This window comes from Pelmatolapia mariae, linkage group LG9 (assembly GCF_036321145.2).
Source record: "Pelmatolapia mariae isolate MD_Pm_ZW linkage group LG9, Pm_UMD_F_2, whole genome shotgun sequence".
NCBI classification, from domain to species: Eukaryota; Metazoa; Chordata; class Actinopteri; order Cichliformes; family Cichlidae; genus Pelmatolapia; species Pelmatolapia mariae.
Window position 1 is genome coordinate 33,028,478 of NC_086235.1, and position 25,072 is coordinate 33,053,549.

General features: G+C 39.9%; 1 protein-coding gene across 1 annotated transcript in view; it reads left to right on the forward strand.

The window, feature by feature from the left end:
• Window positions 1–25,072, forward strand: part of cubn (cubilin (intrinsic factor-cobalamin receptor)) — an 82,756-nt gene that overhangs the window by 19,197 nt on the left and 38,487 nt on the right. Inside the window, exons 15-31 of the mRNA XM_063483247.1 lie at window positions 831–1,012; window positions 1,294–1,456; window positions 3,550–3,740; window positions 5,684–5,840; window positions 6,179–6,354; window positions 7,599–7,764; window positions 8,437–8,662; window positions 10,360–10,490; window positions 12,229–12,418; window positions 12,527–12,687; window positions 17,212–17,393; window positions 18,465–18,621; window positions 19,178–19,368; window positions 21,132–21,291; window positions 22,619–22,800; window positions 23,542–23,710; window positions 24,006–24,187. Of these exons, the coding sequence (XP_063339317.1) occupies window positions 831–1,012; window positions 1,294–1,456; window positions 3,550–3,740; window positions 5,684–5,840; window positions 6,179–6,354; window positions 7,599–7,764; window positions 8,437–8,662; window positions 10,360–10,490; window positions 12,229–12,418; window positions 12,527–12,687; window positions 17,212–17,393; window positions 18,465–18,621; window positions 19,178–19,368; window positions 21,132–21,291; window positions 22,619–22,800; window positions 23,542–23,710; window positions 24,006–24,187 (2,966 nt within the window). The remainder of the gene's footprint in view (window positions 1–830; window positions 1,013–1,293; window positions 1,457–3,549; window positions 3,741–5,683; window positions 5,841–6,178; window positions 6,355–7,598; window positions 7,765–8,436; window positions 8,663–10,359; window positions 10,491–12,228; window positions 12,419–12,526; window positions 12,688–17,211; window positions 17,394–18,464; window positions 18,622–19,177; window positions 19,369–21,131; window positions 21,292–22,618; window positions 22,801–23,541; window positions 23,711–24,005; window positions 24,188–25,072) is intronic.

Genomic DNA, 25,072 nt, shown 5'->3' on the forward strand with positions numbered 1-25,072 from the left:
AAAATTGGCATGAGGTTGCAATTGCAATCAAATGTGCCAACAAATGAAAAAACAAATTTATACATTTAAATAAATAAATAACGAATACGCAGCCAGTTCATTTCAGTAATGGCTAAGAACAGTGCAAATTTGTGGGTCATAAATGAGCAAAGTTACACTTTTAATTAGTTGTTGATAACCAAAAAGCTAAGCACAGCATTTACATGCTGTGCTGTCTTTTAAAATGACATCCATATTGTAAATGAATGCCCATATGATGCTAAATGTATGTATGTGTCATATTTACATTACATCACCCCTCTTCTTGCGGTCCTTATCATTTCAAATAAATGAACACTCCTATTAGAACCACACAAAATTAGATTTGCTTTTTTCAGTGTCGTGACTTGTGTGCTGCAGGCCTTAGAAAATCATATTTATGTGATTCCTTTAAATTTTCTCCTAATAATATTTTGTGCTCTATAACTGAAATTCGTACAAATACATGTTCAATAATACCCCCAAATTACTTTCAGTTGCAAAATTGACGCTATGCCTTTTTAGTAAATCCTGACTGCTAAGACCCAGTGACGTGTTTGATATGACACAGAGGGTTAATAAATCTGGTCCGTTACAGTTAGTAATGTCTCATTTTTAATTTTGAGAGATCTTGGTTTCTATTACTGAGTTAGGCATGGGAGCTTGTGTTTTATTTATTTGATCATACTTACATTTTATGACCCATATGCAAATTGTGTGCAAATGAACAATGTTTTCCTGTTAAGTTAATAGAAAACAACAGTTGTATGAATAATGTTTATTTATTCCTTTAAATCCATTTCTAATCTCAGTGTGTGGAGAGGAACTAACTGCCCCCTATGGCAACATTAATTCACCTGGTTATCCTGGAAACTACCCACCTAGTCGGGACTGCTACTGGACAGTAACAGTGGACCCCGGCCTTCTCATTACTTTTGCATTCGGGACTCTAAGTCTTGAACATCATCCTAACTGCGACTTTGACTTTCTAGAGGTAAGAAATGGCACATTACCCATTTCACTTTGAAAGCATGTTTTTGTGTTGTGTGTCCATATTTGCTGGGACAGTCCTCTTTTTGACCACACTCAGACCTGACACATACCTATCTACTCTGTAAAGCGGGGCTAAATGCAGCCATACTGCTGAAATGAAAACACTGAAATTATTCCGTCTTACTCGTGTTTGCTACAGTTTGCTATTTTAGGAGGTAAGTGCATTGGCTGAAACTACTACTATGTTTTTCCTCTATTGTTTTGTGTCACCTAATGCTATAGATTCGGGATGGCCTTCTATCCGAAGATCCAGTTTTAGGAAAGTACTGTAGTACTGCATCTCCACCCCCCATACAGACCACTGGCCCAGCAGCATGGATTCACTTCCACTCTGACTTCTCTGTCTCTGACCGAGGTTTCCACATTACATACACAACATCACCAAGTAAGAAACCAGTCATACTGAGTTTTCCTGGTTGAGTGTATACAGTCATGGCCAAAATTATCGGCACCACTGGAATTTTTCCAGAAAATGCACCATTTCTTTGTTACAAGATTGTTACAAGATTGTTACAATTACAAATGTTTTGTTATACACATGTTTATTTCCTTTATGTGTAGTGGATCAACACAAAATACAGAGAAAAAAAGCCAAATTTGACAGCGTTTTATGCAAAACTCCAAAAATTCTAAAAACTCCAAAAAAACCTTGGCTGTGTGCAAGGCATCATGAAATCTGAAGACTACCAAAACATTTTCGGCACAATGTAGGGCCCAGTGTCAGAAAGCTGGGTCTGCGTCAGAGGTCATGGGTCTTCCAACAGGACAATGACCCCAAATACGCCTCTAAAAGCACCCAGAAATGGTAGAAAAGCAGTGACAAAGACAAAGCGGTGGAGCCAGCAATGAGTCCGGATCTAAATATGATTGAACACCATGGAGAGATCTCAAAATTGTTGTTGGGAGAAGGCACCCTTCAAATCTCAGAGACCTTGAGCAGTTTGGAAAAGAAGAGTGGTCGAAAATTCCAGCTGAGAGGAGTAACCAGCTTGTTGATGGTTATAGAAAGCGGTTGAGGGCATGCAATCAAATGTTAGTTTTGGAGTTTTGCGTGAAACACTGTCAAATTTGGCTTTTTCTTCTGTTTTTTTGTGTTGATCCACTACACATAAAGGAAATAATCACGTGTATACCAAAGCATTTGTAATTTTAACAATTCTCTGGGAGAAATGGTGCATTTTCTGTAAAAATTCCAGAGGTGCCGGTAATTTTGGCCGTGACTGTAAGCGAGATATATAATTGTATTAAATGCTTTTCATTTAGCTTATATAAACAGAGAAACAGTAAACTGTAGCCTGATGTTTATCCCTAAGATCTTGAAGAAACTGTAAATATGTACCTTTTATGTATTGCTTGCAACCATTTTTAGCACTTACTGTAAGGCCAGATTTGCTGCCAAATTGTTGTGCAGAAAGACAGCATGTTTTATGTTTTGCGCTTCAGTTACTGCTGCATCACAGAGATTTAAGAGTGCATTCTTGAAGAGTGAGATTTCTTTGCAAGGCCAGATGAAGACGTGATAAAAATGTAACCTAATTCTAAATTTGCTCTGTAATACCAGCTGCAAAATAATTTGGTGTCTGTTTCTTTGCTATATACTGTGACAGTAGTTTCACATGCTGTGCAATGCGCTTTAAAGCGAAATGGCTGAAGAACGGTGAGAACAGAGGAATAGAGGGAAGACAACATTGAACTTTGGACCCTATCCTGAAAATAATCAGGCCTTGAATGGACAACAGCTGATCAGTGCAATTATTTAGCAGTCCATGTCTGTGAAATTAGCAAATCCCCTGTTTTCTTTTTTTTCCCCAAAAATTAACCAACTGCAACTGTCCTGTTAGTAATTGTATTACGTCTGATACAGTATAGCATCATTGACTGTCGTATGCTCTCCTGCTGCCATCTCGTGTCCTTCATGCTGTAGTTCTGGTCCATTTTTTAAATTATATTTGGTCAAAATTATTTGTTTCATGTTAAGCTAAGTTGTAGCTAAAAGTGGAAAAATAATGGAACTTAAAATGAAATGAAATATTTTAGTCTAGAGAGAACAGTTCTGGACTGAGAAACATCCTTACAGTTGTACTTTTTAGGGGAATGAGACGCATTATTCCGATGGGGGTTTTGGCCCCCTTAGTTTCATATTGCACTTGCATATAGTTAAGGGTGCTATCTTTTATGGGATCTGGACCTGTTTTAGAAAAAAACAATAAGGGTGATTTTCCTAACACTTTATGTTTTGTATATCCTAAAAAATATATTCAATGTTTTGAATATATGCTTTATGTGCCTACAATTTGTACAGAGTTTGGATAAATGCTGTAATTGTCAGTTGTCATTATTATCATTATCATATTTATTAACAGTATTATCTGTGCAATGCAATCCTTGGAAGCTTGGTTTGATTATTCCTAGCAGTGTCAATATCCTGCTTTGTGAATTGTGTTGTGCTTCTAACTCTTTGTGCATGTTTTTTCTTAGGTGACCCTGGTTGCGGTGGAACATTCACTGACAGTGAGGGGGTCATTATTTCCCCCAACTGGCCCAACAACTATAACCACAACCGCCAGTGTATCTATTTGATCAGGTTGCCAGAAGGTGGGCAGGTGGCCCTCAACTTCACTGACATGGATCTTGAGAGTCACAGTGGCTGTGCTTTTGACTACGTGGAGGTAAGACCTATTTATGTCTCCCAGACAAATATTTTGTCCTTCTTTTTTTCAGAATTTGATATGTGGAAAGAAATCTCACCATACTTAACAAATGCAGTGATTTTTTTAGACATCATTTTGAGAAAATGATTGATAGCCACGATCAGCCTGGGAGCTTACTAATAATCTGACTTTTATTCACAAGTAAATCTGTACATACATGGACTCTGTACTGGTCCATATGAACTTCAAGTTATTTAATTCAATTCAGTTCAATTCAGTTTTATTTATATAGCGCCAAATCACAACAACAGTCGCCTCAAGGCGCTTTATATTCTAAGGTAGACCCTTCAATAATACATACAGAGAAAAACCCAACAATCATATGACCCCCTATGAGCAAGAACTTTGGCAACAGTTGGAAGGAAAAACTCCCTTTTAACAGGAAGAAACCTCCTGCAAAACCAGGCTCAGGGAGGGGCGGGGCCATCTGCCGCTACCGGTTGGGGTGAAAGAAAGAAGACAGGATAAAAGACATGCTGTGCAAGAGAGCCAGAGATTAATAACAACTATGATTCACTGCAGAGAGGTCTATTAACACATAGTGAGTGAAGAGGAAACACCCAGTGCATTATGGGAATCCCCCGGCAGTCTACACCTATTGCAGCATAACTAAGGGAGGATTCAGGGTCACCTGATCCAGCCCTAACTATATGCTTTAGCAAAAAGGAAAGTTTGAAGCCTAATCTTAAAAGTAGAGATAGTGTCTGTCTCCTGAATCCGAACTGGAAGCTGGTTCCACAGAAGAGGGGCCTGAAAACTGAAAACTCTGCCTCCCATTCTACTTTTAAACACTCTAGGAACAATAAGTAAGCCTGCAGTGCGAGAGCAAAGTGCTCTAGTGGGGTGTTATGGTACTACAAGTTCATTAAGATAAGATGGGGCCTGATTAGAGAGTTTTTAGGACATCCTGATAATAATGAATTGCAGTAGTCCAGCCTAGAAGCAATAAATGCATGAACTAGTTTTTCAGTGTGAGTCTGAGACAGGATATTTTTAATTTTAGAGATATTGCACAAATGGAAGAAAGCAGTCCTACATATTTGTTTAATATGTGCATTGAAGGACATGTCCTGGTCAAAAATCACTCCATGATTCCTCACAGTGTTACTGGAGGCCAAGGTAATGCCATCCAGAGTAAGAATCTTTCTAAAATTTTCAAGGCCAAGTATAATATCCTCAGTTTGATCTGAATTTAGAAGCAGAAAGTTAGCGGCCATCCAGGTCTTTATGTCTTTGAGACATTCTTGCAGTTTAACTAATTGGTGTGTGTTATCTGGCTTCATGGATAGATGGAGTTGGGTGTCATCTGCATAGCAGTGGAAATGTATCCTATGCCTTCTGATGATACTGCCTAAGGGAAGCATGTATAATGTAAACAGAATTGGTCCTAGCACTGAACCCTGTGGAACTCCATAATTAACCTTAGTGTGTGAAGAGGACTGTTACATGAAGATCTTAATCAGATGCTTGATGAGACTGTCCGTCTGGAGTTCATACAGACTCATCTGAACAGACCAAATATCCACCAATTCGTATAGCTCTTATAATGTGCGTGACTTGAAAGAAGTAACTTGCTCATTCATAACGTCTCTTGTGTGTGTAGTAATCAGGTCGAGGTGTGGCAAGTGAAATAGAACTCAGTTTTCCAAAAGATGTGGTTAATCAAAGTCAATTTAAAAGAAGAGTAGGCCAAAATTCCTCCACAGCAATTGCCAGTTACTGCAAATGCTTGACTGCACTTCTTGCTGAAACATGTAAATGTGAAAAATACGCAAAAGATAAGAAATCAGGGCGGGGTAAATACTCTTTCACAACACTTTAGACACCATTGCTCACCAGACAGTTGTTATCAGATTAACATTCCAGCTTCTGTCCTCTTGTTCCACCTCCTTTTTTTCCAGGTCCGTGATGGGAGAACAGAGACTGATCCTCTAATAGGGAAGTACTGTGGAAACACCCTGCCAGCTCCTGTTCTCTCATCCTCAAACGTCCTGTGGATTCGCTTCAAGTCTGACAGCTCAGTCAGTCGAGCTGGATTTAGGGCTGTCTATACTGTTGGTGAGATTTGTAGTGTGATATTTTGTATATTTTATGACATTTTATGCTATTTTTGTTTAAGAATATCCACTTACATTTCTCTTAGTTGGCAGTTAGAATTAAAGCTGCAGGGATAATACCTTGCCTATAATTGCCAAATTTTGCTTTCCTTGTTGTCCCATTAGTTAACGGAAAATATTTTACAGTGACATGAGAATCATTTTTTTAAAATTTTTTTTAAAGCATAAATTTTATGCAGACTTACTAAATCAAATATTTGTGTGTGTAATTATGTATATTTACATTCCAACATTAACTCCACTTGCCACTGACTAAACATTACATCTCCCTCTCTCCAGCTTGTGGAGGTACTTTATCTGGGAGTGGGCAGTTTCACTCTCCCTACCACCCCAATGCATATCCCCATAATAAGGTCTGTGAATGGGTGATTAACCAGCCAGAGGGTTATGTGGTCACCCTTGACTTCCTGTCATTTGACGTTGAGGGAGGCTCCTGTCGATATGATTATGTTGAGGTAAATTAATTTTATATTAGTTCTCACAGTTAGATATTTTAACAGTACTCTGAGTACGACACACAACAATCTCAAATATAATAGAATAATAGCCTCATTATTTGTCCGCTTCTTCTTTATTTTCCTATTGTTCTTCTTCTTTTTTATTATTATGGTTATTTATATTATTTCACTGTGATAAAAACATTAAGGAAATGAAAATGTTGCGGACAATAAAAAGTGATAGATGAGTAACATTACTGATATTATTTTACATCAAATAAAACATATCCAGAGGAAACCACAAGAAACATTTTCATTCAGTCACAAAACAAAAATATAAACAGATGAACATTTCAATAATTGCAATAATTATGAGGAAATCCTGGTTCAAATTCTGATTTATGGATATGAAGGTGTGATTAATGTGATTAATGATTAACTGTTAAATACCTGGAATGGAATATAATCTAGGCTTAATAGGGATGACATCTTAGGCTGTTTTTATGCTCGCCGCGTCACTTTTGTTGTGGGTGTTGCATGACGATTTTCACATCAGTTCTTGTGTCATGGTGACATGGTGAGATGACGGTCCACCTCTGTACTGGAGCTTGTCCTTCAGGTTGTCACATTACATCAGGACCTGTTGCCTCCTGAATTCACACCTCACTTGGTTTAGTGTGAGGGACATGTTTAAGCGGGTGGAGGGGCAGCACATTGGGGAAGGTGGTGGAAGGGTGAAGTCCTAAGCTGGGAGTGGGCCATTCCTCTGGGGGCCCATGTGGGGTGTCGTTCTCCATTCTCCAGGTGTAGGTGGGGTTTTTTTTGGTTTAAATGATTTCAGATATGGGTTAAGGGTTAGTGAGTGACCACATCTAACTCCATACATCAATACTTTGTGGTCTGCTGAGACTGCCTACTCCATTACACCATCTTACCTTAATTTCCTTTCTCATGTAAACAGCTGTATTTAACTTAAATGTTAAAAATTTCCATCTGGTTACAGCTATCACTAACAAAAACTCATCACATGTGTAAAGCTCAGTACCATAAATTGTTTTAAATGATTTTATGTTTTGTGGGTGTTTTTTTAGGGGGGGGGGGGGTTGGATATATGTGAGTAGTTCTCTTTGGTGGCATTTTTAACTGTTGCAGTTAATGCTTTTATATTTCACCTATAAATGTAACAGTGCTTGTGCGTTATTCATACTTGAACTCGTGGCAGTGGATCAGTTATATGAGCATATGCTTTGTCCTGTTTCTAGGTGAGGGATGGAGCCACGTCAAGCTCTCCTCTGCTGGGGACATTTTGTGGTGCTGAGATTCCCCCCAGGCTTCAGTCTACTCAGCGATCTATGTACATCAAATTCACTACCGACTCCTCTGTCACCAACCACGGCTTTGAAGCAGCCTATGACTCTGCCATAGAGGGTGAGAGAAGTATCAGTGTTTCTCATTGAGTACTCTTATAAGTGACAAATATTTTGCAGATCACCAGATATGATGGCAATTTGCTAAGTACTATTGGTTTTATCTCTTGGCTTTTATAGGATTTGTTTTTTCTCAGTTTTTAAATTGATCTTTCTTAAAATGTATCGTTTGTTTTTTTTTTTTGCTTAAAAAAATTATATTGTTTGTTTGTCTGGATGATATTTCTTTCCTTTTTGAAAAGAAACACACTCAAAAACCCCACAAGAATTGACTGTGAGTAAACACAGATACCGACAGAAATGTGGAAATTTTGTAATCAAGTTAATTCACTGTAAATAAGATAAAATTTTATTAATTGTAATGTAAGCTCATGAATTTATTATAACCGAGTGTGTATTTGAAACTGCTGTTAACCCATTTAAGATAACTGATAAACTGACTTGTGCAGCATATGTGTTTTAATACAGTCTGATATTTAGTAACAGCTAGCAGAAACCTTTAAAACTTTAAAGAAGGCACAGCAGCACACCTGCTCTTTTTAAACCTGCTTTTTTTTTTTTTACATGACATTAAGTTCCAATTGTTTAAGCACCATTCAGACCTGTCTTTAAGCTTTGAAAGCTCAAGCTCAAAAGTCTGTTGATCTCTAATTTGCTTTTTTCCATATTCCAGGCTGTGGTGACACCTTGACCAGTCCTTCTGGCACCATTACAAGCCCTGGTCATCCCAGCAGCTACCCCCATGGTGCCAATTGTACCTGGTACATCAGTGTTAGCCCAGGCAACCTGATTCGGCTGACATTTGAGTCATTCAACATAGAGTACCATACTAATTGTAACTTTGATTATCTGGAAGTCTACGACAACGGCACAGTGCAAACCGGAAACAAGATTGGAAGGTACACATGGACACCATGCGCACACAACTGCACATATATGCACTCAACAACCACTTTGCATCAACATTTGTACACAAGTGTGCATGTTGATTTTATAATGATAATGATGATGATTGTATGATTCATACAGTCATACAGTTGTTGCATATTTATACAGAAGAGGAATAAAATTATTAAAAATGTTAAAAGGTCATCTTGTCAAGAATATTCAGCAAAAACTAACTTGAGAACTCGCAAAAGTTGGTATTGGTCTTGGAAGTCATCCCAACTAACCTAAACTGTTAGCTTCACAGTTAATTTAAAGAAGTAAGCCTGATTCATTCTTTCTTTTACATAGAGACAAATAAAAAGTCACAAAAGTGGTACCATAAGTTGGGATGCTATGTAAAATGTGAATAAAAAGTTTTTTTGGGGGAAAAAATCATTTTAGCAACGAAAGTCTGGGAAGGTTGCGTGGTGGGACATTCTCACCAGTATGGGTTGACTGAGTATAATTTACAAAAACGTATATAAAATACTGAGAGGCTTGTGTCAGTGGGCAAATCACTTCCCAAAACAATCTCAACCTTTGGTGTTTTAGTGTTATTCTAAATCCATGTCACAGAGTGGCTGTGTGCAGGCAGGAAAGGACCCAATCGCAGACTCAAACTCAAAGGAACACAGCTTTATTGCTGAATGGCAAAAAGATACAAAACTATACTGGGAAATGATAAACTAAACACACAGAGAGACACACAGGGAAAAATAGCTGACACAAATTAACTAGACACACCGAACATGGGCACATGACTTTCACAATAAAACAGGAAGCAGGAGTGGAGGAGTGGCAGACTAGAGGGAGCAAGGGAACATGAGGGAGAGAGAGAGAGAGAGAGAGGGCAGACGTGATGGGCTGGGGAAACATAGATAAACATGATGGAGTGAAACACAAGGAGAGGAAACAAGGCACATGTACACACATAAGCACAAACACAGACACAGCAAGGGAGACACAGAGGGCAAAGACGTGGGGGAAAATCCAATAAACAAATCTAAATCGAACCACCAATAGAATAACTCTAGACTAACACAGAGGACTAAAACATAAATAATAATACAAAATGACAAAAACACAGAAAAAGTTAAACCACTGGGTCACCAACCAAGGACCGTGACAATCCCGCCCTTAAATCATTTCGTTCTCAACAAATTACCCTTTGTAGAAGAGAAGGAGGAGAATTCAAGGAAATCTTTGTATAAAAGGAAAGTAAGACAAGATTTTTGATGAATATATATTTCTTTCTCTTTCAGTAAAGGCCTCATGTTTTCAGTAACACAATGCCACAAAAATCAAAATGAGGATATCTTTTTCCAGAAGAATAATAATAATTTGTTATGTTGTCTTTGAACTAACTTTAATTTCAAAGGATGCTTTGTATGATTTGTCACTCCATGCATTGTTATGGATGTGTTGATTATCCAGCTACTATAACAATGCTGTTTTGTTTTGGTATTTTTACTTTACAGCTTTAAAAAAGGCTTGTTACTTTATAATACATTTTTTTTATCCTTCTCATTCTGATTTGTAGAATGATACAAACTACATTTAAGTTACAAAGCAATTAGGTTTGCACAATGTAAAGGTTTGGATTGTTTTGTACATGCTGGTACATGGTACATGTATAAATTTGTCTACATGTTGCATTTTGTATGTGCAGGTACTGTGGTCGCTCAGTGCCTCCATCCATCACGAGTACTGACAACCAGCTGACCCTGCTATTTGTGTCTGACTCAAGTTTAAACACAGAAGGATTCTCTGCTAGCTATATCTCCATCAATGCCAGCACAGGTACATGGTTATCTTTCCCAAAACAGAGCATAGAATTTTTAACACAGCTTTTCCAGACATCCTAGTTTTTATTGACATATTAAAAGTTTTGCAAACAAATAAAAAAAAATATTTCCCCAAAATCAAAAACTACCAGGTTCAAAATTATTAGCCTCCTAATGCAAATAGTACCCTTTTTTTGTTGGATAAGTGCCTAAAGTCTTTTGACACACATCTCTTGAGCAATCCCAGCCCATTTTTCTTTTTTCACAAGACCTCCAGTTTTATAGGCTTCTGGCATTGACCTGGGTCTTCAGTTCATCCCACAGATGGTTTTTTTTTAATTCACTTTGGTCTTCTGGGGGTGGTACGTTATGAATACCAATGTATGTTCTGCACCATTGTCATGCATCAAGATAAAGTGATGACCCAGGCTCAGTTTGCTGTTGACTGCCTGAGGTTTTCTTTCGTCACATATCCTTGTTTCTTCTCGATTCCTTCCACCTTGAAGAGATTCCTAGTTCCAGATACACTGATAATACTCCTACCATTGTGTTTTACTGTGGGGACGGGGGTCTTTGGGAAACACGCCTTTCCCTTCTTCCTTCAAAGAGCTAGTTGTGTGTCATCTAATCTAAGAACACACTTCTAGCATCTTTCTCCAGGTTTCCTGAGCATACTTCAGTCTGGCTTCAAGGTGTCTCTAAAACTGGACTTTTTCTTCATCTGCAACCCTGCAGTCCATTCCTGTGAAGAGTTCTAGTCATTTCTTTATTTGAGACTACAATTCCTGACTTGGCCAAACCATTCATTAGTGTTCTGGAGTCTTTGAAATTGATTGCTGTCTACCTCTGCCAAGCTTATTCTTTAATTTACAGATGATACTTCCCCCTCCAGTTCTTGACACTTGAAATGCTGTGATAACATTGTACATCTACTTCCTGCTTTGTGAGGGTTTGTGAAATAACTTCTGTAAGTTTAAAGTCTAAACTAATTTCTTGTGTTTTTTGGCACAATATGTTTTGAAGTGACAGCTCAGCCTCTCCTTATGTTTTTATACCACGTGTAAATTTGGAGATAATTTAAAGTTTTAACTTGATTTTACAAGCTTTAAGCATTAAAGAGTTGTACCACATCATTGCCCAGAAGTGCTTTATGCTATGGCTCAATAAAAGTCACTTTTTCAGTGGACTTTGAATCCAGACCCTGGTAATTTATTTTCTAAAATAATTCTGTTATTGTGTGCAGAAATTAGTGTTGTCTAATTTCTGCTACATAACTTGCACTTTTGCTGTAACAAAACAAATTTCCCACTTGTGGGACTAATAAAGGTCATCTTATCTTATCTTATCTTATCTTATCAGACAGAAAGAATTTATGAAAATGATGTGCTGCATTAAAGAAGAACAGGGAAAAATTTGACAAGAACTTAAAAAACTTGACATAAATTTCATAGGGGGACTAATAACTTTTTTCTCATCTGTATATGGACATGGTGTTTTCAGTCACAGTGTATAAAATCAGACACCTAGTCATGCAGTCTGCCTGTACAAACATCGTTATAGAGAAAACATGTAATTAACTACATCAGTTTTCAAGATCAGTTTTAGAATTTAATCAAGAAAACGACATTTTAGGTTGCAGAAAAGTGAGCAGGGCTTTTTCCATGCTTCGCTGCTTTTTCCTCATCCAAAAAATAATATTATAGTCAGATTGTAATTTTTTAAAAACATTATTTCCCCCTTTTCTGTCTCAACAGACTGTGGCCAGACTTTTACCACCCCTACTGGGTCTTTCAGTTCACCCAACTACCCACAATATTACCCCAACAGCAGAGACTGCATCTTCAAGATAATTGTGGACGTCAATATGCAGATTATGCTGAACTTCACTGATTTTGAGTTGGAGGGGCCCCATCCTTCTTGCAGCTTTGATTTTGTGGAGATCAGGTGAGGAAAAAATTTTCTGCCTACTTGGAAGAAAACTGCTGTACAGTTTTATCCGTAATACTTTTTACTCAGACCACTGACATGTTGAACTTCCACTGTCTCAACTAGGGACGGTGGCTTTGAGACATCTCCCTTGATTGGTAAGTTCTGTGCCAATCAGCGGCCTCCAGTTCTGATGTCGCACAGCAACCGTTTGTGGGTTCGATTCAAATCTGACACCTCAGTCACTCGTCCCGGATTCATGGCTCACTGGGACGGAACACAAACTGGTGAGGTTCAAATATATGTGATGCCAGTTTTTACTATTTCAGCTTTTTCTTTATCAAGTTTAATTTTAAGTAAGTCTTTGACATTATGGGCTACAATTAATTTTCATAATATACTATAATACTAATAGAATTAAAATTATAATACCACCAAATTCATGCATTTTGCCAGGACATCTGCACTTTTGCGACAAACATCTGTAAGTTACCTATTATTTCAGTGACACATGTCAAAGGTTAGCAGCCATCTGGAAGTAGAGAAATGGCCAAGGCCAAGTTTCTAAGTGAATTTAAAAATTATAATTACAACTACTGGGTGAGAGCATTTCCAGAATTGCAGGTATTACTGGTCCTATTATGTACCATTTAATGCCTACATAAAGTTGTGTTCCGGAGAGTGTTTTGCTTTGGCATACAGTGTTTCATATTGACCTATACCACCTACTTGAAGTGACACTGGTTAACTTGACCCCCAAAAATCAAACATAATACTTTATCAGGTATTTCCTTAATTGTTAGAATAGTGTCATTCATCTACAATATTGTGGCTGAGCAGTGTGTATGTGTGTTTTAAAATACTTTAAATCTCGATGCATGCGATTATGCATTCTAACAACCTGAGAAGGATGAGATCATCTAAATTTGTATATAATTATATATAATTTGTTCTAGATTGCAAAATGTCAGTTAAGGTGGTTTTTTTTTGGCTCAATTAAATTTTTGAAAATAAAGGCACCTTGACAAAAACAAGAACATGGAGCTAATGAATTAAATAAAGTACAGATAAATCAGATTGGGGTGGCTTTGGCTCAGGTGGGAGAACAATCTGAAGGTTGGTGGACCAATCCCTGTTGAATTATTCTTGGGGAATAATTCTGGATTCTAAATCCAGCGTTGCCCCTGTCCATTCAACAGGGTGTGTGTGTGTGTTTAAATGTGAGGTAAAAGTGGTAGTGGTTAGACTACACGCCTTTGGAGCAGAGGATCGCAAGTTCGATTCCCGCCTGGGGCGTCTGTATCCAGTAAGGGTCCTAAGGCTAGACCCCCTATGCTAAGCGAGCCTACCGCAGACATGAGCGAGACAGATAAATATGAAGGCATACTGGCTCGGACGTCGCCCGGATCAACAAGGTCCGCGTCAGGTGTTGAGGAACCAGGGCACTGGAACACTGGAACAGAAGTGGGCTACTGGAACAAGAAGGCATCGGTGGACAAGAGACGAAAACAGGGCGTTGTTGGAATGCTACTACGCAAGAAACCCTGGCGGAAGGGGTTACATGAATAGGATGAGGGACCTGTGGATTCTTCGATACCCAACATCCACAATGACGGCGAAACAACTAGTAGCTCAGTGTTCCAACATTCGAAAGAAGGGACTGCTCTCACAGCTAGAGATTGATGAGGTACAACATAAATGCTACGGCAAGGGGGAGCCAGGATGCCTGGTCAGGGGGGAGATATCATCACAGGAGAAGGATCGTTGAGTGCGAGAGGAACTGACCTGAAAGATAGGATCATGGCCAAGCTTGAAACCTGGACCTGGTTACCAAGATTACGTGAAGTACCCTCAGAAGGTCTGCTAGATGATGTTAATGCAGCACTACGGACGATACCTACAGCCACGATTACCGAGACTAACAAGCTGATCTACAATACGGCAGCAGTGATCAGTGAGATGCTTGGCTACAAGTTGAACAGCCACAAGGGGCAGTACCCTCCATGGAGAAGGAGGCTAGAGGCTAAAATCAAGGTAGCACGGAGGGAGGTCAGCCAACTATCGGAGTTGCAGAAAGGCACAATGAAGAAGGTGCCTAAGAAGTACAGGAAGCTGTCCATATCTGAGGCCTTGGAAACTGCCAAGCAAAGACTCACAGCCTTGGCCAGCCGCTTGAAGAGGTACACCAGAGAGATAGAAGGCAGGAGAATAAACCAGCTGTTCTCCACGGAACCAGCCAAGGTGTACACTCAGTGGCAGGGGAACAATGTGAGAACAGCACCACCAAGGCTGGAGACAGAACAATACTGGAAGAGCATATGGGAGAAGGACGCAACCCATAACAGCAATGCTCAGTGGCTAGTGGATCTGAGGGCAGACCACAGCGACCTCCCTGAACAGGGTCCAGTAACCATCACAGTGGCAGATATCCAAGAAAGGGTCTCCAGTATGAAGAGTTGGACAGCACCAGGCCCTGATATGGTTCACGCCTACTGGCTGAAAAAGCTGACTGCACTTCACGAGCGCCTGGCAGCACAAATGAACCAGCTGCTAGTTGACGAGAGACACCCAGAATGGCTAACCGAAGGCCGGACAGTCCTGATCCTCAAGGACCCCCAGAATGGGCCGGTCCCCTCCAACTACCAACCAATAACCTGCCTCAGCACCACGTGGAAGCTCCTGTCAGGCATCATAGCGGCTAAGATGAACAGGCACATGGGTCAATACATGAGCGGGGCACAGAAAGGGATTGGCAAGAATACCAGAGGCGCAAAACACCAGCTACTGGTAGACCGAGCAGTCAGCCGAGACTGCAAGACCAGACTGACCAACCTGTGCACTGCCTGGATTGATTACAAGAAGGCCTATGACTCAATGCCCCACACCTGGATCCTGGAATGCCTAGAATTGTACAAGATCAACAGGACCCTGAGAGCCTTCATCAGGAACTCAATGGGGATGTGGCGGACAACACTAGAGGCCAACTCCAAACCCATAGCACAAGTCACCATCAAGTGCAGGATCTACCAAGGAGATGCCCTGTCCCCACTGCTGTTCTGCATAGGCCTTAACCCCCTCAGTGCGATCATTGACAAGACTGGCTACGGATACCGACTACGGAATGGAGCAGTTGTCAGCCACCTCCTGTACATGGATGACATCAACCTGTATGCCAAGAGTGAACGAGACATCGATTCACTGATCCACACCACCAGGATACACAGCAATGACATCGGAATGTCGTTCGGACTCCAAAGGAGGAGATAGAAGCCACAAAGACAAGAAAGCTCCTTACCATGCATGGAGGGTTTCACCCCAAGTCCAGCACCCTGAGGCTGTACGCTAAGCGGAAGGAAAGAGGCTGGGGACTGGTGAGTGTCAGCACCACAGTCCAGGATGAGACAAGGAGCATCCACGAATACATCACGAAGATGGCCCTAACTGACAGCGTACTCAGTGAATACCTCAGGCAGCAGAAACCCAAGAAAGAGGAGGAAGGCGAGGAACCATCATGGAAGGACAGGCCCCTGCACGGTATGTACCACCGGCAGATAGCGGAGGTGGCTGATACCCAGAAATCCTACCAGTGGCTGGACAAAGCTGGACTGAAAGACAGCACGGAGGCACTAATCATGGCAGCACAGGAACAAGCACTGAGCACAAGATCCATAGAGGCTGGGGTCTATCACACCAGGCAAGACCCCAGGTGCAGGCTGTGTAAAGATGCCCCAGAGACAATCCAGCACATAACAGCAGGGTGCAAGATGCTAGCAGGCAGGGCATACATGGAACGCCATAACCAAGTGGCCGGCATAGTGTACAGGAACATCTGTGCCGAGTATAACCTGGAAGTCCCGAGGTCAAAATGGGAGATGCCCCCAAGGGTGATGGAGAATGACCGAGCTAAGATCCTGTGGGACTTCCAGATACAGACGGACAAAATGGTGATGGCTAACCAACCGGACATAGTGGTGATAGACAAACAGAAGAAGACGGCCGTAGTGATTGATGTAGCGGTTCCGAATGACAGCAACATCAGGAAGAAGGAACACGAGAAGCTCGAGAAATACCAAGGGCTCAGAGAAGAGCTCGAGAAGATGTGGAGGGTGAAGGTGACGGTGGTCCCAGTGGTAATCGGAGCACTAGGTGCAGTGACTCCCAAGCTAGGCGAGTGGCTGCAGCAGATCCCGGGAACAACATCGGAGATCTCTGTCCAGAAGAGCGCAGTCCTAGGAACAGCTAAGATACTGCGCAGGACCCTCAAGCTCCCAGGCCTCTGGTCGAGGACCCGAGCTTGAAGGATTAACCGCCCACAGGGGCGAGTGGGGAATTTTTTTTTTTATATATATAGGTCATTGTTGGAATGCTACTACACAAGTAACCCTGACAGAAGGGGTTACATGAATAGGATGAGGGACCTATGGATTCTCCCAACATCCACAATGTCTCAAACTATATATAGGTTATATAGTTTTTTGTAAAGAGGACCTGAAACACTGAAAGAAACCTCTCCACAGTCCACCTGCTGATTGAAGCTTATGAGGGAATTGTCTAGCTATACTTCTATCTTCTTATCTAAGGTGTAAGCCAGCTGACCAGTTGGTATGTTTCACAAGACTTTATTTCATACCTTTAATAATAACAAGAAATGTTTACCCTTTACTGTACAACAATTACAGCATGTAGAAAACAGTACTTTTTCATTTGAAGTTTGATTGTAACAGTAAAATGTAAAAAAATAAATAAATAAAAATGTGCTTTCTGTCTTTTTTTCTCTCATCTACATGTTTGATTTTATCCTTTGTTCCAAGGCTGTGGAGGGACGTTGACAACTGCATCTGGAGCATTCTCCTCTCCTAACTACCCGCTACCCTACCACCCAAATGCTGAGTGCTACTGGAACATTAGGACCAACCAGGGCAACAAACTCCTGCTCTCTTTCTCTGATTTCCATCTGGAATCTAATGCTAACTGTTATTATGATTATGTGGCTGTGAGTATTCTACCTATAAGTCATATGGTTGCATTGTTATGCAAGACTAAAGTCTGAAAGTAGATGAACGTTTCATTTTAGGTCATATTCAAACATTTTCTAATGAATGTACATAACTGTAGATAAACATGGATGCGTAGCAGGCCTACTCAGCTTGGTGTTTGAAAACACCAACAAAGTCATTACAAAGCTAGATTGAGGTAGGTTTTTTTTCAGTTTAGGGTATAAAACAACTTGCTTGGAGGTGTCAATGGGATCTAAAGGACTCGGAGAAAGCCAATACTCAGCCCAGAGGCTTTATCAGCCCACATTGTTCATGATTGGAGAAAAAAGGAGAGAAATAAGGAGTCAAAGTTTAGTTCATTCTTGGAGTTTTTATTCTAATGAGTACTAGAAGCCAGTATAACTCTGCTAAGAGTGGACTGATGTGCTCTCTGTCATTGGTTTTCATTAATAACCTTGAAACAGAATTCAGGATAACCTGCAGCCTATTTGTAGTTTTATGGGGAAGCCCAACAAAGGGAGCACTGTAGTGATCCACTTTACCAGAGATAAATACATTAGTTTTTCAGCATAATGACAAGTCAGGAAGGGTCATATTTTGGTGATATTCCCAAGTCTGAAGAAAGCTATCCTGGTAATGAAGTTTTAAAGCACATTTCAGAATCTAAAATAACTGCAAGAACGAAGTCAACTAGAATTTTCAAATTGATACCATAGGTGTAGCAACTAAAAATCTTGGATGAGTTTGAATCTCAGTGACATCAAGGTCAAAGGTTAGAGGTCAAGTTTTCTGAAAATTGATTTTGAAAGTGATACCATGAGTGTATCTACTAGGAGGCTGAGGGGTAGCACTGGTGGCTGCCAGCATTTTAGGTTGGTGTAATTATGACAAAGTAGTACATATTTTGTTAGATTTTGTTTGGGTTTTTTTCATACACAAATGTAAACAAGTTGTTACTCCCTCTGTTGAAAATAACACACCATAATTACCGCTTTCAAAAATTTCAATTATTGAAATTGTTTTTCTTTAGTTAATTTTATTTCTTCGGTTCATTTTGTTTCTGTTAGGTACATGATGGCAACAGCAGCAGTGCTCCACAACTGGCCAAGCTGTGTGGCAGTGACCTGCCAAGTACCATCAACTCTTCCAGCAATGAGCTCTACGTCAAACTCCGCACAGACAGCAGCGTCAATGCAGGAGGCTTCCTTGCCTCCTACACTTCTCGTAAGAAAACATATTTTGTTTCTTTACATTATCTGTGTTTGTGAATTTAAATAATTACGAGGATTTGGAACAATTCTGATAATTTATGAGATATTACCAGAGATGGCCAAAATTGTATTTAAATTAGTGCTTTTAGCGTTAATCTCGTTAAAATGACGTTAACGCCATAACCGCATTAACACGGCATCAGCTTGTTTATGCGTTAGTGCCGTGCAGCCCCATGCACGGGGTGATCCACGCTAACTCGCTAACGGAGATTTGCTGCGTTAATGCGGTTATGGCGTTAACGTCATTTTAATGAGATTAACGCTGACAGCACTAATTTAAATAATAGAAGTGTTGGATAAAAACATCAGGCCACAAAGTCAGACAAAATTAGTCATCATCAGTGATAACTAAAATACTTGAGTTCGCTATATATGCTATTACATAACTTTCTTGTTCTTGTAAAGATGGCTAACAAATGATAATGATGATCCTGCACATATTCTTTTTAATAATTTCCTTTTATCGGAGTAGGAATGCCATATGTGATCTTCTTATTTCTTTTTTTCAGAATGCAATAGTATTTTGATCTCTGGCAAACACAGAGGAGTGATCGAGTCACTGAACTTTCCCAACAACTATCCTGACAATAGCCAGTGTAGCTGGACAATCCAAGCCAGCGGTGGAAATACCGTCAACTACACCTTTACAGCCTTCCAGCTAGAGGCCACCTCTGCTGCTTGTACATTTGATTACATTAAGGTAACACATCCACATCTCTCAACATTATAAAAGAAAAGAAATAAAAGAAAGAATGACTCAAAACTCTCACCAGGCATGTTTGTAAATAAACAAAATTTGATTTTGTGCATTTTTTCTATCCAATTTGTTTACAAAAACTTAAATACTTGTATATACAACTGACCCCTTTGTTTTTTATTATGTTACATTAACTAAAAATAACAGTTACAAAAATTTGCAACTATCCCAATAAAATAAACATCTATAAATTGGCTGCTGAAATAAGTTTCAACATTTTGTGAGTTAATGATTTGCTTTAAATGACTTTTACTTTAACATTATCTTTTTTTCCCTCCTTCACTGATAAAACATCGTCATTGTGCAACTTTTGGCAGACCTACAAAAAGTTATAAGAACTTAAGCTGCATGGTTCATGAGTTTAAGGAGAGCAGCAGGATAACAACCAGAAAACGATGGGAAATTTGCCTGTTTTTAAATGTTACCTGTCAGAGATGCTAAAGGAAATCTGAGGTGTAATGGCTTCAATGGCAGATGCTATTTCACACATGTAATAACATGTCACAGTATGACTGAGGAAATCTGTGATGTTAAGGAGCAAATTCTCTCTACACCTCTATATCTGCTAACTCATTAAATCTTTGTCACCTGTGAAGTGCCCATTGAACACTGAGTCGTCTGAGCAAAACTCAAAATAATGAACGAGCTAGTGGAGGAAATGTCAGCGGCGAACATCATTGAATTATTCTCACCTGCTTGGGCATCACCTGCGACCCTCATCTCTAAAGTAGGAAGCCCTGTTTCTGTGTTAATTACATAAAGCAGTGTGTGGTAATGTAGACAGATGCTCACCCTTTGACCACCATTTAGGAAATGCTAGACTCGCTGGCTGGCTTGATAGTCTTCTCCACTATTGACATGGACAATAGATACTGGATACTAGAGATGGAGAATAGATAAGACTGTTTTTAACCTTTCCTGCAGGATTATATCAAATCAAGGTCATAGCCTTCAGTCTATGCACCAGTAACCATCCAGTAACTGATGGAGATAACCTATTATCTGGATGGCGTAATCATCTATTCATCATCATGGGAACAGTACCATGAGGGCATCCCCACACTATTCCAAAAGCTCCAGGAGGCCAAGCTGACTGTCAATATGAAAAACTCCAACCTTTTCAGAACATATTTCATATTCCTTGGTCACATCGTGTCATTTCCAATTAACATCAAAGGAGATCAAAGGTTTCCTTGCATGGCTGGCTAATACTACCAGATTGTTCCCAATTTTTCACAACTGTCTGAACCACTGAATGAATTACAACGCAAAGGATGTATGTCAGACTGCTTTTCAAGACCTGTCTGGTCTCCCCATTCATCCGGGGTCATCACCGATGCCAGTGATGAAGGCCTGGGAGCATGAGTTTGGAAAAGAGGAAGTACTGGAGAATTGCAGTGATATTCTGAATAGAGTAGGCAGAACTTAAGAATTCTGCCACTGAGAAGTGTTTGACTCTGGTATGGCCTGGAAAGGCGGCGATGCCAACTGGAAGGGGAATGCTTTACTGTGGTCACAGACCACTTTGCGCTATACACTAGAACGGCCAAACAATTTTTTAACATAGTTAATTATGTATGCTGTGCAATCATTCCACACTGGAAAAAGAACAGTTCAAAGAAATCGTAGCAAGCCCCAAATTACCATGGCATTTCTGCCCATTTTCAGTGCATACTTTCTGCTTTCTCCGTATATCATTGCCCTAGCTCTATGATGGGCCCAACCAAGAAGCGCCTCTGATTGGCACATTCTGTGGATACACTCCTCCCCCGGCCGGCAGCACTACAAGCTCAGCCCTCAACATTGTGTTCAGAACTGATTCAACTGTTTCGACATCAGGCTTCCAGATGATGTGGTACCAAAATGGTAAGAGGGAAATATATTTGATTGTTACAGACCAGATCAAGAGAACCATTACAAACATACTGTGTACTATAGTATTTAAAATAGTTTTTAAAACATTTATATAAATAAATGAAATTGAATTTTTGTATCAAGAGAACCATTACAAACATACTGTGTACTATAGTATTTAAAATAGTTTTTAAAACATTTATATAAATAAATGAAATTGAATTTTTGTATTTTTAAATACGTGCTACTAACTTAGCACAGAGATCTAATCTCTCTAGCGTGTTCTGGATCTGCTCTGGGGTCTCCTCCTAGGTCAACACACCTCACCTTGAAGCCATCAAGAAGGCATTCTGGTGTGTTGGCCAAACCACCACATGCGGAGGAGTTTTCACTCTTCACTGAGTCCTTCCCGATCAAACTTATCACCTTATCAATAAGGAAGATCTCTGACGTCCTCATTTCATCTATCAGTTTTCACAATTTTATTTTTTCCTTCACTATCCAGAGATCATGGCCGTAAGTGAGAGCAGGAATGTCAACCAGTAAATCAACCACTCTGCACACTCTCCAGCACAACTGACCATTGTAACTTAACGCTGACTAATAACAGAAATACTGCATCTCATATACCAAGAACAGGTGCATCCACACACTGAGGCTACGTCCACACTAGCCCGGATAGATTTGAAAACGGCGTCTGAAAACGCTCTGCGTCCACACTATCGTTTTCAGTCATTTTCACAGAGTTGTGCGTCCACATTGAAACGGCCGAAAACACTTACGTTCCAGTACTGTGCATGCATGAAACGCAAGACGATTCGACCTGCCTCATTTCTGTCTGCCGTTTATTTACTTTCCGGCTCTTTGAAACGTCGCGGCAAAATGTCGAGGAAAAGCACTGAGTTTTTTAAATGGACTAACAATGAGTTAGAGTTGTTGCTGTGAGTAACACAAAAGTACAAAGTTGCAAAAGCGAGTGAAAATTAAAGAATTGGAGGACTACATCTCCTTTGTCTCTTCAGATTGTCACACATATAGAGAGAAGATGTGACTTTTGCAGGTAGTGGAGGTAGTTTTTTCTTTGATGGTATACTATAAAGGCAGTTTTAAGTTTATACTACACTTGTCAGCTGGCTGTTGGTTTTGATCTCTGGTTTTGATAGGAGTTAATGCTTGCTTTATTGCATCTTTTCTCATGCTTTCTCTTCACCTTCCTTTCTTCTGCTGACAAAAGTGCTGTGAAAATCTCTTTATTAAAAATGTTGTTTAGTATAAATAATTACTGAAACAAAATAATACTAATTTGATGCATGATTTAGTGATTTCTTTGTCCCTGCAGGTTGTGGTGGGGATCTCTCTGGTCCCAGTGGCTCCTTCAGCAGCCCAGGCTACCCTAACAGATATCCAGATAACAGAGAATGTATATGGTATATCACCACATCAGCTGGCAGCAGTATAACTATCACCATCCATGAATTTGATGTTGAGTACCACCAAGACTGCAACTATGATGTGCTGGAGGTAAGACACAGACGTTTTTCTCTACTAGATGTTGGCTTAGTAGTAGTCAGTTCATAACTATACCAAAAGCTGAATTCATGACAAAACTTATATAATCTTAATTCAGTTCAATTGAATTAAATATCAGTTCTGTTAAAATTGAGTTTTACTTATGTAGCACCGAATGACAAAAAAAAAAAAAAAAACAGTGGCCGACAGCACTGTACACAACAGTAGACTGGTGTGTAATAAGCTAGTGAATAATGCAGAAAACAGAGATTTGAGATGGGAAACTGTTCTCTCAGTTCACTGGGAGAGAGAGAGAGAGAGAGAGAGAGAGAGAGAGCTGTGCAGGAAGTGTGATTTTATCGTAGTGGAAGCAAAACAGCCAAAGTAAGAGGAATTTTGTGGCGATGTTGGGGGGGGGGGGTCAAGATCTCTGTCTAAATAAATAAATAAATCTGGATAAATTCCCAGATGATTGAACATGCAACTATTTTGCTGGTAATACCTGAAATGAGTAAAGAAAATCAACAGCCTATTTATGCAAGATAATTCTTAATTTTATTGGGGGGGTTATATTGGTTGGATCTGATTATTGGGGGGGGTCATAACCCCCCTAACCCCCCTGGAAATTACGCCCCTGACTGAAACTATTGTGATAGGTTGGGGTTCATGGCAGAAGGCAATAAATTGACCTGATTGTTGACTTGATTTCTTTTTCATTTGATTATTTATTGAATTGATGTCATTTCTCCTCAGGTTTATGGAGGGCCAGACTTGTCAGCCCCACAGCTGGCTAAGCTATGCAGCACTACATCCACCCCAATGCACGTCTCCAGCACTGGCAACCTTCTCACTGTGCGCTTCAAATCTGATGCCTATGTCAGTGGTCGAGGATTCAATGCAAGCTGGACTGAAGTCCAGGGAGGTGGGTAGGCATCATTAAATACAGCTTTTACAGCTCTGCATGCTTCTTCTGGATGCAGCATCAGCGCTTTGGGTGTTGCAGTTTGATTATAGACTTTGTAGCTGGGTGCAATATTTTACAGAAATGTAGCTGTTGTAGTCTCAGCTGGATTGAAGTTGTCACTACTGCAATAGTTTTTGACTGCTGACAATTCACCACCTGTTATCTTTCTGCCATTTTAAATTACAAAGTCTTAAGAGTTTATGTATATATACAGTACTCTGTAGGTTTTAATAAACTCTCTTTCTTCTTGCAGGCTGTGGAGGCCCAGTCACAGCTCCTTCAGGGGAAATCCATTCTCCTTTGTATCCCAACAGCTATCCAAACAATGTGGATTGTTCCTGGGTCATCAGCGTGGATCCCAACCACCGTGTCTTTCTGAACTTTACAGACCTGGACATTGAATATCACAGCAGCTGTGACTTTGACTATGTGGCTGTAAGTGACTGAATAGCAACTGATTGGTGCAATATTAAAACAGCTGTGTTTGGTTGTTGCTGTGTGCTGTATCTAAGGCTGACAAGGCAAAGACAGGCAAAAGCACTATCACTGCTTGAAAAGCCAGCAAACTAAGAAAGTCCACAGTGAACTTTTCATTCTTGTGCCTGATTTATTAATCAATACACTTACATTCGGTGTGACTCAAGACAATTAGGCTGTTTCTGAATTTTTTATTTTATTTGATGCAAACCATTATAAAATAACAAATTATAAAATCACATATAACATGCATACATGTAAGACAAAAAAACAAGTCAGAGTCAACAAGTAAAGTAATACAAAGTCTAGCTGATCAATAGCAAATTGCACTCCTTAGTTAGCTCTGAGGGAGGGAGACAAGAGATATGTATAAACTTGCCCTGTGGGGTGGTCTTTTTATCTCTTAAGAGATGTTCAGTCTGATTAAATTCCACTTCCACAAGCAGTTTTTTCTACACTGTTTCTAAGTGCTTCCTATCTAACATTTACGCACATTAATACTCTGATGGATGCATCAGAGAGCAACATAGGGTTAGTATCTTGCCCAAGGGTATTTAGCATGCAGACTGGGGCTGAAACACCAAGCGTCCAGTTAGTAGGTGACCTGCTCTACCACCTGAGCTACAGCTACCTTCACCCCATATATATCTGTATACTTAGTATATTTTTGCAGGACTTCTACAGGACTTCTCAGAGTATGCAAGCAAATACAGTTAAAAAAGAAGTTTTTGTATCAATTAATCATAAACCCATCAATATTCTTTTTTTGTAATGAGATATTTGCATTTTGCATCATGGCGTAGTTTGACTAAGCTGTCACCTAAGAACTAATGTGCACCCCAG